The 12342-nt window shown below is 35.5% G+C and overlaps 1 protein-coding gene across 4 annotated transcripts in view; it reads left to right on the forward strand.

The window, feature by feature from the left end:
- The window catches only part of ints11 (integrator complex subunit 11), a 41820-nt gene that overhangs the window by 7669 nt on the left and 21809 nt on the right, over window positions 1-12342 (forward strand). For all 4 annotated transcript variants that reach the window (XM_059952019.1, XM_059952017.1, XM_059952015.1 and 1 more), the window contains exons 6-8: window positions 6261-6489; window positions 8905-9003; window positions 9888-9922. In XM_059952019.1, the coding sequence (XP_059808002.1) occupies window positions 6261-6489; window positions 8905-9003; window positions 9888-9922 (363 nt within the window). The remainder of the gene's footprint in view (window positions 1-6260; window positions 6490-8904; window positions 9004-9887; window positions 9923-12342) is intronic.

The raw sequence follows: 12342 nt of genomic DNA on the forward strand, positions 1-12342 counted from the left end.
AAGATTCATCCCAAGCCGCTGTGTAGTTAATGACTGTGCCCTATGGGCTGTTTCTGGGGATGATTACTGCTGGAAGGTCATTACATGATGAAAGGCTGACTTTGGTCTGCCCAGTGCAAGGCGTTATCCAGAACCAAACACTGGCAGCTAACATATTCCAATTTGCAGGGGTACATGCTGAGAGACTCACTGAACCTTTATGCAGTCACTGCAAAGGCTCTGGGGGGGGGGGGGGGAAGTCCTTATTATAAAGCCCAGCTATTGCTTAATCCTAAAGAAAACCCAGAAACATAGTTGATTGGCGTATAATAACAAATATATTATTATTATTTTTTTTTAACTTTTTTTATTGCATTTCAAGTAGTTACAAAATAAAAGTAGAGAAAAAAAAGTATGTTACCCATCCCCCCCTCCCCTTAACCCCTCCCCCCTAGCATCCCTATAGAAAAAAAAGAGAAAGAAAGCAAGAGTGCCTGGATATTGGAAGATCCCCACATGCTCCATGGAGATCGTAATAACTTTAGTATATATATTTATTTCTTTCCCCAAATAACCAATTATTTCATCTTTGGAGCACCTATATATTTAATCCTGTCTTTTGTAAATAAGGGCGCCAAATTTTCAAAAATGTTTCATATTTATCTCTTAAATTATAAGTAATTTTTTCAAGTGGAATACAGCTATAAATTTCTTTCTTCCAACGATCTATACTTAAATATGTATCCGATTTCCAAGTAACTGCAATAGCCTTTTTGGCTACTGCCAATACAATTTTTATAAATTCTTTCTGATATTTATTCAATTTGGGTATCGGTTTTATCCCTTCAATATCACCTAATAAAAATAATATTGGATTATGTGGAAGTTGTATTCCAATAATTTGTTCCAATAAAACTCTTAAATTTGTCCAAAAAGGTTGAATTTTAGAACAAGACCAAGTAGAATGTAAAAAAGTACCAATTTCTTGGTTACATCGGAAACATTGATCAGATAAATTTAGGTTTAATTTATTTATTTTTTGTGGTGTAATATGTAATTGATGTAAAAAGTTATATTGCACTAATCTTAACCGGACATTTATTGTATTTGTCATACTCTCAAGACATAGTCTTGACCAATTTTTTTCTTCAATTTTAATATTCAAGTCACTTTCCCATTTTTGTCTTAACTTATGGACTCCTTGTTTAATTGCCTGTTTTTGAATCAAATTATACATACAAGAAATGAATTTTTTAATCTTTCCTTTTTGAATTAAAGTTTCTATTTCATTAGATTCGGCAATAACATTGTTTGACCTAATTTTTCTCTTAAATAAGCCCTTAGTTGAAAGTAACAAAAAAGAGTGTTGTTTGATACTTTATATTTATTCTTTAATTGATCAAATGACATTAATATACCTCCTTCAAAACAATCACTTATATATCTAATCCCTTTTTGAAACCAATTATATAAAAGTTGATTATCCATTGTAAAAGGAGTAAGTCTATTTTGAATTAAAGATCTCTTTGCTAATAAGGATTTCTTTATCTCATTGTCAACATTTATTTTATTCCATAAGTCAATCAAATGTTTTAATATAGGAGGTTCTTTCTTTTCCCGTATCCATTTAGATTCCCATTTATATATAAAATCTTCTGGTATATTTTCCCCTATTTTATCTAGTTCTATTCTAATCCATGCCAGTTTATCTTTCTCAAAAAAAGATGCAATAAATCTAAGTTGATTTGCTTTATAATAATTCTTAAAATTTGGAAGTTGTAACCTTCCAAGATCAAATTTCCATGCCAATTTTTCCAACGATATTCTTGACATCTTACCTTTCCAAAGAAACTTTCTCACATATTTACTTCTCTTGAAAAAACTTCTGGGGTATTTGTATTGGTAGTGATTGAAATGTATTGTAATCTAGGAAATATATTCATTTTTATGGTATTTACTCTACCTACTAATGTTATTGGTAATACCATCCATTTATCAAGATCTTCTTGAATTTTTTTCAATAGTGGTAAGTAATTTAATTTACATAAATTCTTTATATCATTATCAACTCTTATACCTAAATATTTTATACCATTTGCCGGCCATCTAAATTGGGTTATTAATCGACATTGACTATAATCTCCTTTAGTAAGAGGTAAAATTTCACTTTTATCCCAATTTATTTTATAACCTGATATTTTCCCATATTCTTCTAATCTATAGGATAATTTACGCAACAAATGTAATGGGTTTGTTAGATAAAGCAGAACATCATCAGCAAATAAGTTAATCTTGTATTCTTCCTGATTAACTCTAAAACCCTTAATATCTGGGTCCATTCTAATTAATTCAGCTAATGGCTCTATCGCCAACACAAATAAAGCAGGTGATAATGGACAACCTTGCCTAGTTGACCTTGTTAACTGAAATGGTGTTGAAATTTGACCATTTGTCACTACTTTAGCTTTGGGATTAGTATTTAAGGTTTTAAGCCATTTTATAAAAGATACTCCTAATCCATATTTTTCCAATACCTTAAATAAAAAATCCCATTCCAATCTATCAAATGCTTTTTCTGCATCTAAAGCAACTGTCACGCTCATTTCTTCCCTCTTTTGCGCTAAATGACTTATACTAAATAACCGAGTTACATTATCTGCCGATTGTCTGTTTTTAATAAATCCTGTTTGATCCATATGTATTAATTTTGGTAAGTATTTAGATAATCTGTTAGATAAGATTTTTGCTATTATTTTATAATCAGTGTTTAATAAAGAAATAGGTCTATATGATGCTGGCTTTAAAAGATCTCTATCTTTTTTTGGCAATACTATTAGAATAGCTGTCGAAAAAGATTCTGGAAGTTTATGCGTTCTTTCCGTGTGATGTATTAACTCCATAAAAGGAGGAATTAATAAATCTTTAAACTTTTTATAAAATTCAGGCGGAAAACCATCTTCTCCTGGAGATTTATTACTTTGAAGTGATCCTAGGGCTTCTTCGACCTCTTTCAATGTAAAAGGCATATCTAATCCCTTCTGTTCTTCCGTATTTAACTTTGGAAGAGTTATTTGTGATAAAAATCTTTCTATCTTGACATTATCATTTTGTGATTCTGATTTATACAACTCAGAATAAAAATTCTTAGAAGTTTCATTAATTTCTAAAGGTTTATAAGTAATTTTATTTACTCTTGTTCAAATTGCATTTATTGTTTTAGAAGTCTGGTCTGTTTTTAACTGCCATGCAAGGACCTTATGTGATCTTTCACCTAGTTCATAATATCTCTGTTTAGTTCTCATAATTGCTTTTTCTGTTCGATATGTCTAGAGAGTATTATATTGTAACTTCTTATTAATAAGTTGTCTTCGTTTTTCTTCTGTCATATTTCTTTGAGATTCTTTTTCTAATTTTGTAATCTCTTTTTCCAATTGATCTATTTCTATCATATATTCCTTCTTAATTTTAGAAGTATAACTTATTATCTGACCTCTCAAGTATGCCTTCATTGCTTCCCACAATATGAATTTATCAACTGAATGTGAATTTGTATCTAAAAAGAACTGAATCTGCTTTTTCATAAAATCACAAAAATCTTGACGTTTTAGTAACATTGAATTAAATCACATCACATCTATAAATTGATTCCTCTTTATCTGTCATTATCATTGTCATTATCAAAGGAGAATGATCTGACAATATTCTCGCTTTATATTCCACATTTTTCACTCTATCTTGAATATTCGTTGATAATAGGAAAAAATGTATCCTTGAATATGCTTTATGTCTATTTGAATAAAATGAGTAATCTCTTTTAGATTAATTCTTCTCCATATATCAATCAAGTTTAAATCTTTCATCAATGATAGAGTTAATTTTACTACTTTTGATTTTGTGACCACTTTTGTTGATCTATCTAAAACTGGATCTAGACAAAAGTTAAAATCTCCACCTATTAATATTTTGTCATGTGCGTTAGCCAAATTCAGAAAGACCTCTTGTATAAATTTTACATCATTTTCATTTGGTGCATAAATATTCATAAGAGTCCATAGTTCCGAAAAAATTTGACAATGTATAATTACGTATCTCCCCGCCAAATCAATTAATACATTTTGTATTTTAATTGGCAAATTTTTATTAACCAAAATTGCAACTCCTCTCACCTTTGAATTAAATGAAGCTGCAATAACATTTCCAACTCAGTCTCTTTTTAATTTCTGATGTTCTTTATCTGTTAAATGTGTTTCTTGTAAAAAAGCTATATCTGTTTTCATTTCTTTAATGTATGTTAGAATTCTTTTTCTTTTTACCGGTCCATTAAGCCTATTAACATTAAAACTTTAAAAATTCAGTAAATTAGTCATTATTTTTAATTATGTTACTCCAAGCTATAATAATACCTAATCTTTCAACTTTCTTGGTATCTTGGGAAATCTTTTTAAAATTCTCCATGTTGCTATGTGTGTCCCCACCAATCATCCAGGCAAAAAGATAGAAGAAAAATAGAATATAAAGAAAAAAAACAAAATACCCCCCACTAATGTTGTGAAAAAAAAACACAACATTACCGCCCTTTGTTGTACGGGTCATGGCAATCGCCATGATTACACACATGAATCCCGCAGAAACCGGTCCAAAGCTCCCCAGCCCCCCCGCAACATAAAAAAGTATATACTTAAGAAGAAAAAAAAATACTATTCTCAATTAGTGTTTCTAAAATTTTGCTTTTCTCCTCTATATTATCCTTAAATGTCCATCACTTCTGTTCACTGTCTCTGTCTTTATCTTTAATCCATTACGTTTGGAAGTCTCTATGTATAATTAGCCACTAGATGGAAGTTCTTGTGCGAACACCTCTGCTTCTCGATAATCGGAAAAAGATCTTCTTTTTCCCTCCTTCAAAAAAATTATCAATGTTGCTGGGTGACGCATCATAAATTTATAACCTTTTTCCCATAAGGCTTTTCTCGCTGGGTTAAATTCCTTCTTTCTCTTCAAAAGGTTATAACTTATATCAGGATATAAAAGAACTGGTTTCCCTGCTATCATCAATGGCCCGTTTCTATTTTTGGCTCCTTGGGCAGCCGCCTTCAGGATCTTTTCTTTATCTTGGTATCATTTTATCAAAATTGATCGTGGATTTTGATCAGCTTGAGGTCTTGACCTTAAGGTTCTGTGAGCCCTTTCTATCTCAATTGGAGTTTCTCCTTCCATTTCCAATTTTTCAGGGATCCATTTTTGAAAAAAACTTATTGGATCATCACCTTCTTCACCTTCTTTAAGTCCAACAATTTTAATATTGTTTCGTCTGCTAAAATTTTCAAGCTTATCAATTTTTTCCATAAATTGTTTTCTTTCTGATGTCCAAGCAGTATTCTCATTTTCCATTTTGTTCATTCTTTCAACCATGTCTTCTGTTGTAGTTTCCAAGTCTATAATTCTCTTTTCCATTTTTTCCTGTCTCTTTGTCATTTTATCAAACATAATCTCCATATTTATCATTTTTTTTTGATTACTTTTTGATTACTTTTAATTACTTTTAATGTGCCTAATTTACGCATTATTTGCCTCAAAGTCTTTTCTATATTTCCATCTCCATCTTTTATCTCCATCTCCGTCTGATCTTTCCAGAGAATCTGACTCTCCCTCAGATTCACTTTCACTTTCAGTTGCAGTCGTAACTGGGCTTTGTAGTTCTGGTTGCTCCCGTTTGCGCATGCTCTTTCCTTTGCGCTTGCGTAGGTCTCGTTGGTCTTTTCCTTCAGAAATGTCCGATGTTGCCGCAGTTTCCTGTTCCGTATCACCGGTGGTATAATGTACCTGAGTCCGCGGTTCTTTGGTATAAGTGGGCCTTGGTTCTGCTCCAAGTTGCTTTGTCTTCCCGGTAGTGGTTTTCTTCATCTTCTGTTTTTGAGGCATAGCTTGAAACAATCCGGAGTAGTTTATAAGTAACTTTTAGAAAGTATTGACTAACTTTTCTTCACTTAAACATTAATTTATTGACTTTTTACGGGAGAGCTCAGTTCCAGCGTCTCGATCCTACGTCATCACGTGACGTCCCCCCAACAAATATATTATTGACAAAATGTTTTTGATTGAATCAATGGTAACATTTACACTGTGTCAACAAGTTATAAGCAAATGTAATGTTATGCTCATAAAGTGAATGAAGATGATGCCATATCCTATTTGTGCTTCTGTATATTATGACTAAAGTATATTTTTGAAAGTTTTAGCATATTAGTTGTTTACAATGTTCATCATTTTGTCTTTTCCAGCCATTTTCACTTGGACCACTGTGGTGCCCTTCCTTACATGAGTGAGATGATTGGTTATGATGGCCCTATTTACATGACTCATCCCACAAAAGCCATTTGTCCAATTCTTTTAGAGGACTATAGGAAGATTACGGTTGATAAGAAAGGAGAGACCAACTTCTTTACTTCTCAAATGATAAAAGATTGCATGAAGAAAGTTGTAGCCATCCACCTCCATCAAACAGTCCAGGTAAGAAATGTATTGTTTACATTTGGTATTGTCGGACCTGGTGACTTTTCAATCCGCGGGTTCTTTTAGGAGTCCAAGAATGAGGGAAAACTTGTTGATTTATGATAATGTATTTAAAGTTTAAACAAAGGAGCGGATACAGAGCATATTAAACTAAAGGAAATAATCTCAGGAAAAGAGAAAGATAAAATGGCAATTTTTGCAGAAACTGACACTTTTATATCGAGATACAGGCACAGTCCTGAGATAAGCAAAGGGCCAAGAGAAGGCACACAGGCTTATGCGCCTGTTTAACACTTAGTCAATGAAGCGTGAAAAGGTGATAAACCAATATGTAACTGTTATACCAGTCTGCCACCACTAGGTGGAGTCTAACACCACATACAGGTTCCCCTCGCTATCCGAAGGTAGAGCGTTCCTATGAAACCGTTTGTAAGCCGAAATGTCATAAAGCGAAGAAGCAATTACCATTAATTTAAATGGGGAAAATTTTTGAGCGTTCTCAGACCCAAAAAATAACCTACCAAATAACACATAAAACCTAAAATGACACTAACATATAGTAAAAGCAGAAATGATATGATAAATATACACCCTATATAAAGTAGAAATATTGTATGTGCGGTGTAGTTGCACTTATCAAACTCGGGAAGACTGCGAGCCAAAATCGATTTGGAGAAAAAAAATCGGCATGTACACGCATATGTGTGTACATGTGTATGTATGTACGTCCACGCATACGCCCGTGCACACTTACATACATACACGCTTAGGTACGTCCACGCATACGCCCGTACACACTTACGTACGTCCATGCATACGCCCATACACGCATGCGCAAACAACTGCCCGCACAAGGCTTCGTAGTCATTCTAGTATTGTGAAACATCCCAGATAAAAATTATAATAAAACTAGAAATTCATTTTTGCTCATAACTTATTTATTAAAAGCACAAAAATACAGCCAGTTACAAAAGTATTCACAGCAATGACGGGATGCCAGAAATCGGTAAATATAACAGAAAATGCTGTAAGTGCTCAGGAGGTTAGGCAGGATGAGAAATGCAGTCAACATGATTCTTTGTCAGACAGAGAAAGAGAGAAATACAATTGTTGTTACTTTGCAGAGAGGGTGGGGGAGAGACAGACGGGTCAGAATAGGATGGAGAATTAATGGAAATCTCAGTGTCACCTCTGTGGACATACTGCAGGTGTTCCACATGGTAACTACCCATTTCTGCAGAGTAGAGCAGGCCTATTGTGAACACTGACTGCAGTATGCTAAAGATCAGATGTATTTTCTTCGCCCCATCAGCATTTTGAAGGGATTGACTATTCACTTTGTGACTTCATGTTCCAATGTTACACCACTTTTCTATTTAGCTGCAGAAAATGTAACCTTTTCCCTCTGCAATCCAAATAAGCTTTCCAGTTGGGGCAATGGTGTTCTTGCACTTGTTCCATTTTAGTGAACAGCATTTGGTGTTCACAGTACTTTGAGGAAACAAATTTGAAGAGTACATGTGTTAAGTCTGCATGGGTGGCCTTGAGCTCCATTGCCCACCTCCTCAATTCCCTTTCTCATTCCCCTTCTGACCTGTCCATCTGAGATTTGAGGCCAAGCGTAACCTTGAAGAACAGCATCTCATCTTCTGTCTGGCACATTGCAAGAGTCCCATAATGAATACTGAACTCAGCAACTTGCCTTCTCTGTCTGTTCAGTACTGACCGATATATCTATGATACTGACTCTGTTTTTTCTTTCTTCCAATACCACAGACTGAACTGCTGGTCATGTCTTACAGCTCTGACTTGTGTATTCATCTATTTATGTTCCCACTTTTGTACGATCCTCAGCTGACTGTTTCTCTGTTCCTGTGTTTGTGTTTTCTCTTTTGCTAACTGTCCTCATGAACCTACTGACTGGATGTCCTCATATACACCTTATGCACTTTATCAGAGATATTCCCTTTGTTCTTTCCATACCTTCCCAACCCACTCTGCAATTTAAAACCAGTTTGTTTTTCCGATTCCCACTTCTGACAAAAGCTTCTTTGACCTGAAACGTTAACTCTGCTTCTTGCTCCTGGGAATGCTGCCTGGCCTGCTGAATATTTCTACCATTTTAAATTTTTATTCCTGTTTATTTCCTTTGCATTCTAGGGGAATGAATTCGCAAGATACATGGTTAATACACTGGTGTCCAGGCTTGCACTGTTTCAGTTCGGCCTTTACGGAGATTTTGTTCTGTTATAAACAATATTTTTTTAAAAATCAATTCTACTGCCCCTTCAACCTGAGATGAATGATTCATGCATCTCTGTCCGCTACCCGGTTCCAATAAAACAGTGCTGCTAATTTGTTTGAAATGTCTCAGTTCAAAGGTACATGATTTATATTTTTGGAATGATCCAGGTTGACGATGAACTTGAAATAAAAGCATACTACGCTGGCCACGTGCTGGGTGCAGCCATGGTTCACATCCGGGTGGGCTCAGAATCTGTGGTGTATACTGTAAGTATGAATGAACCTCAGCAACTACACTGTCCGTGAATAACTAAAAGGGAATACTGGGAGAAGTTGGTTCAAGGATCAGAGCTGATCAGTATGTCATTTGACTTTGTTATGACATTATTTTGAATCCCAAATACGTTATTACAATGTTTCCTACGACATTGAACAACTGGTTTAACATAGTGAGATTTGTAATCGTAGTTTATCAAGGATATTCACTTGCTACTGTATTAATTATACTGAATGATCAGATAGTTGCCATTTCTGACCTGTCTGCTTTTGCAACTTGATTGAAGAATGGAAAGACTATGATAAATAGCCATCGTTTATGTACTAATTTAAATTATGAGGTCTGTAGGATATTGAACTCTGACTACATCACAACTAAATTCAATGATATCTTCATTCATCCATCAGTTGCTGACATAACAATTGGGAAGGGCTGGTGATAATTGGGAAATAGGTTGCAGGGGCAGTGGCTTTTCCTGTCTATCCACAGGAAATGCTGGAACACACACAAAACGCTGGAGGAACTCAGTGGGCCAGGCAGCATCTATGGAAAAGAACCCCAATGAAGGGTCTCAGCCCGAAGCATTGACTGTTTACTCTTTTCCATAAATACTGCCTGGCCTGCAGAATTCCTCCAGCATTTTGTGTGTGTTTGGATTACCAGCAGCTGCAGATTTTGTCTTGTTTAGGAAATGCTGGATTTGTTTTTCTCAGCTTCTGATTCTTATCTGAATGGGGTTTCAATACATTTAAATGGGAAGTGCTCTAGAAACAATAGTCCCTAAGGAACTTCAACAATAAAATATAATAAGTTTTTTAAGTTGTCCTGCAATTTTAGTTCTTTCTGGTATTTATTTGGTTTTAATTATCCACAGGGTGACTACAACATGACACCAGATCGTCATCTAGGGTAAGACTTTGCACTGTGTTTATTTTTATGCTACTACAGTGCCTGTAAAAAGTATTCACCAACCCTGGAAGTTTTCATGTCTTATTGTTTTATAACATTGAATCATAGTGTATTTAATTTGGCTTTTTTGACACCGATAACAGAAAAAGGCTTTCATGTCAAAGTAAAAACAGATCTCTACAAAGTGATCTAAATTAATTACAAATATAAAACACAAAATAATTGATTGCATAAGTATTCACCCCCTTTAATATGACACACCAAATCACTGGTGCAATCGCTGGTTTTAGTAGTCACATAACCTGTTAAATGGCAATGACCTGTGTGCAGTCAAGGTGTTTCAATTGACTGTTGTGAAAATACACCCGTATCAGGAGGGTTCAACTGCTGGTATCGGTATCCTGGCAAAAACAACACTATGAAGACAAAGGAACAATCCAAGCAACTCCATGAAAAGGATATTGAAAAGCACAAGTCAGGAGATGGATACAAGAAAATTTCCATGTCACTGAATATCCCTTGGAGTGCAGTTAAGTCAATCGTCAAGAAATGGAAAGAATATGGCACAGCTGTAAATCTGCCTAGAGCAGGCCGTCTTCAAAAAATGAGTGACCGTGAAAGAAGGGGATTAGTGGATTAGTGAGGAAGGCCACCAAGAGATCTATGACAACTCTAGAGGAGTTACAACCTTCAGTGGTTGAGATGAGAGAGACTGCCCACACAACAACTGTTGCCCGGGTGCTTCACCAGTCTCAGCTTTACGGGAGAGTGGCAAAGAGAAGGCCACTGTTGAAAAAAAAAACTCACATGAAATCTCGGTTAGAGTCTGCCAGAAGGCATGTAGGAGACTCTGAAGTCAGCTGGAAGAAGGTTCTATGGTCTGATGAAACCAAAATTGAGTATTTTAGCCATCAGACTAAAGGCTATGTTTGGTATAAGCCAAACACCACACATCATCAAAAACACCATCCCTTCTGTGAAGCATGGCATTGGCTGCATCATGCTGTGGGGATGCTTCATTGCAGCAGGCCGTGGAAGGCTTGTGAAGGGAGAGGGTGAAATGAATGCAGGGAAATCCTGGAGCAAAAACTGATGTCTGCAGGAGAACTGCAACTTGGGAGAAGATTTGTTGTCCAGCAAGACAATGACCCCAAGCATAAAGCCAAAGCTACACAAGATTGGCTTAAAAACAGCAAAGTTAATTTTCTGGAGTGGCCAAGTCAGAGTCCAGACCTCAATCCAATTGAGAACTTGTACCTGGATTTGAAAGTGGCTGTTCACTCACAATCCCTATGCAATCTGATAGAACTTGGGCAGTTTTGTAAAGAAGAATGGGGAAAATTTGCAATGTCCAGATGTGCAAAGCTGATAGAGACCTATCCACACAGACTCAAGGCTGTAATAGCTGCCAAAGGTGCATCAATTAAATGCGGACTTGAAGGGGGTGAGTAATGATGCAATTATTTTGTGTTTAATAATTGTAATAAATTTAGACCAATTTTTCTAAATTTGTTTTCACTTTGACATGAAAAAGTCTTTTTCTGTTGATCAGTGTCAAGAAAGCCAAATTAAATCCACTTTGATTCAATGTTGAAAAACAATAAAAGATGAAAACTTCTGGGGTGGTGAAAACTTTTTATAGGCGCTGTAAGCTTATCTATTTAAATTGTAATTTCCCAGTAAATGCTTATACCTCTTGCAAAAATGTTGCTTCTTGGTGAAGTTGAGTATTGGGTAAAACAGAGTTGTAGTTCTGTTATACTTCTGCAATGTTCTTGAATTTATTCAGAGTTATGATTGTTACCTCTGGAGCTGTTAGATTACACCATACTAATTTGATTTTTGATGTAGATTTGGATGTGGTTTTCCCTCATCATTTTCTGTTCATGTTGCTGCGCATCATCAGTGAAGGCGGATGAGTCTCAGAATTGGGTTTAATGTCACCAGTGTGTGTTGTGAAATCGTTGCCTTTGTGGCAGCAGTCCAATGCAATACATAATAATAGAGAAAAAAATAGGAACTACATCAAGTGTGTGCGTGTCTTTGTGCCTGTTTGTATATATACGTATATGTGTGTTTATATGTAGTGTAAAAATAAAGAAGTAGTAGTGAGATAGGTTTCATGGTTTCAATGTCCATTTAGAGATGATGAAGCTGTTCCTGAATTGCTGAGTGTGTGTCTTCAGGCTCCTGTACCTCCTTTCTGATGGTAGCGATGAGAAAAGAGTGATGGGGTTCCTTAATGGTGGACGCCACCTTTTTGAGGCATTGCTCCTTGAAGATGTCCTAGATGCTACGGAGGCTAGTGCCTTTGATGGAGCTAAGCTTACAACTCTCTGCAGCTTATTTCGATCCTGTGCAGTAGCCCCTCCCCCCCCACCTGATGGTGATGCAGCCAATTAGAATGCTCTCCATGGTAC

The sequence above is a fragment of the Hypanus sabinus genome, chromosome 27, assembly GCF_030144855.1.
Source record: "Hypanus sabinus isolate sHypSab1 chromosome 27, sHypSab1.hap1, whole genome shotgun sequence".
Taxonomy (NCBI): domain Eukaryota; kingdom Metazoa; phylum Chordata; class Chondrichthyes; order Myliobatiformes; family Dasyatidae; genus Hypanus; species Hypanus sabinus.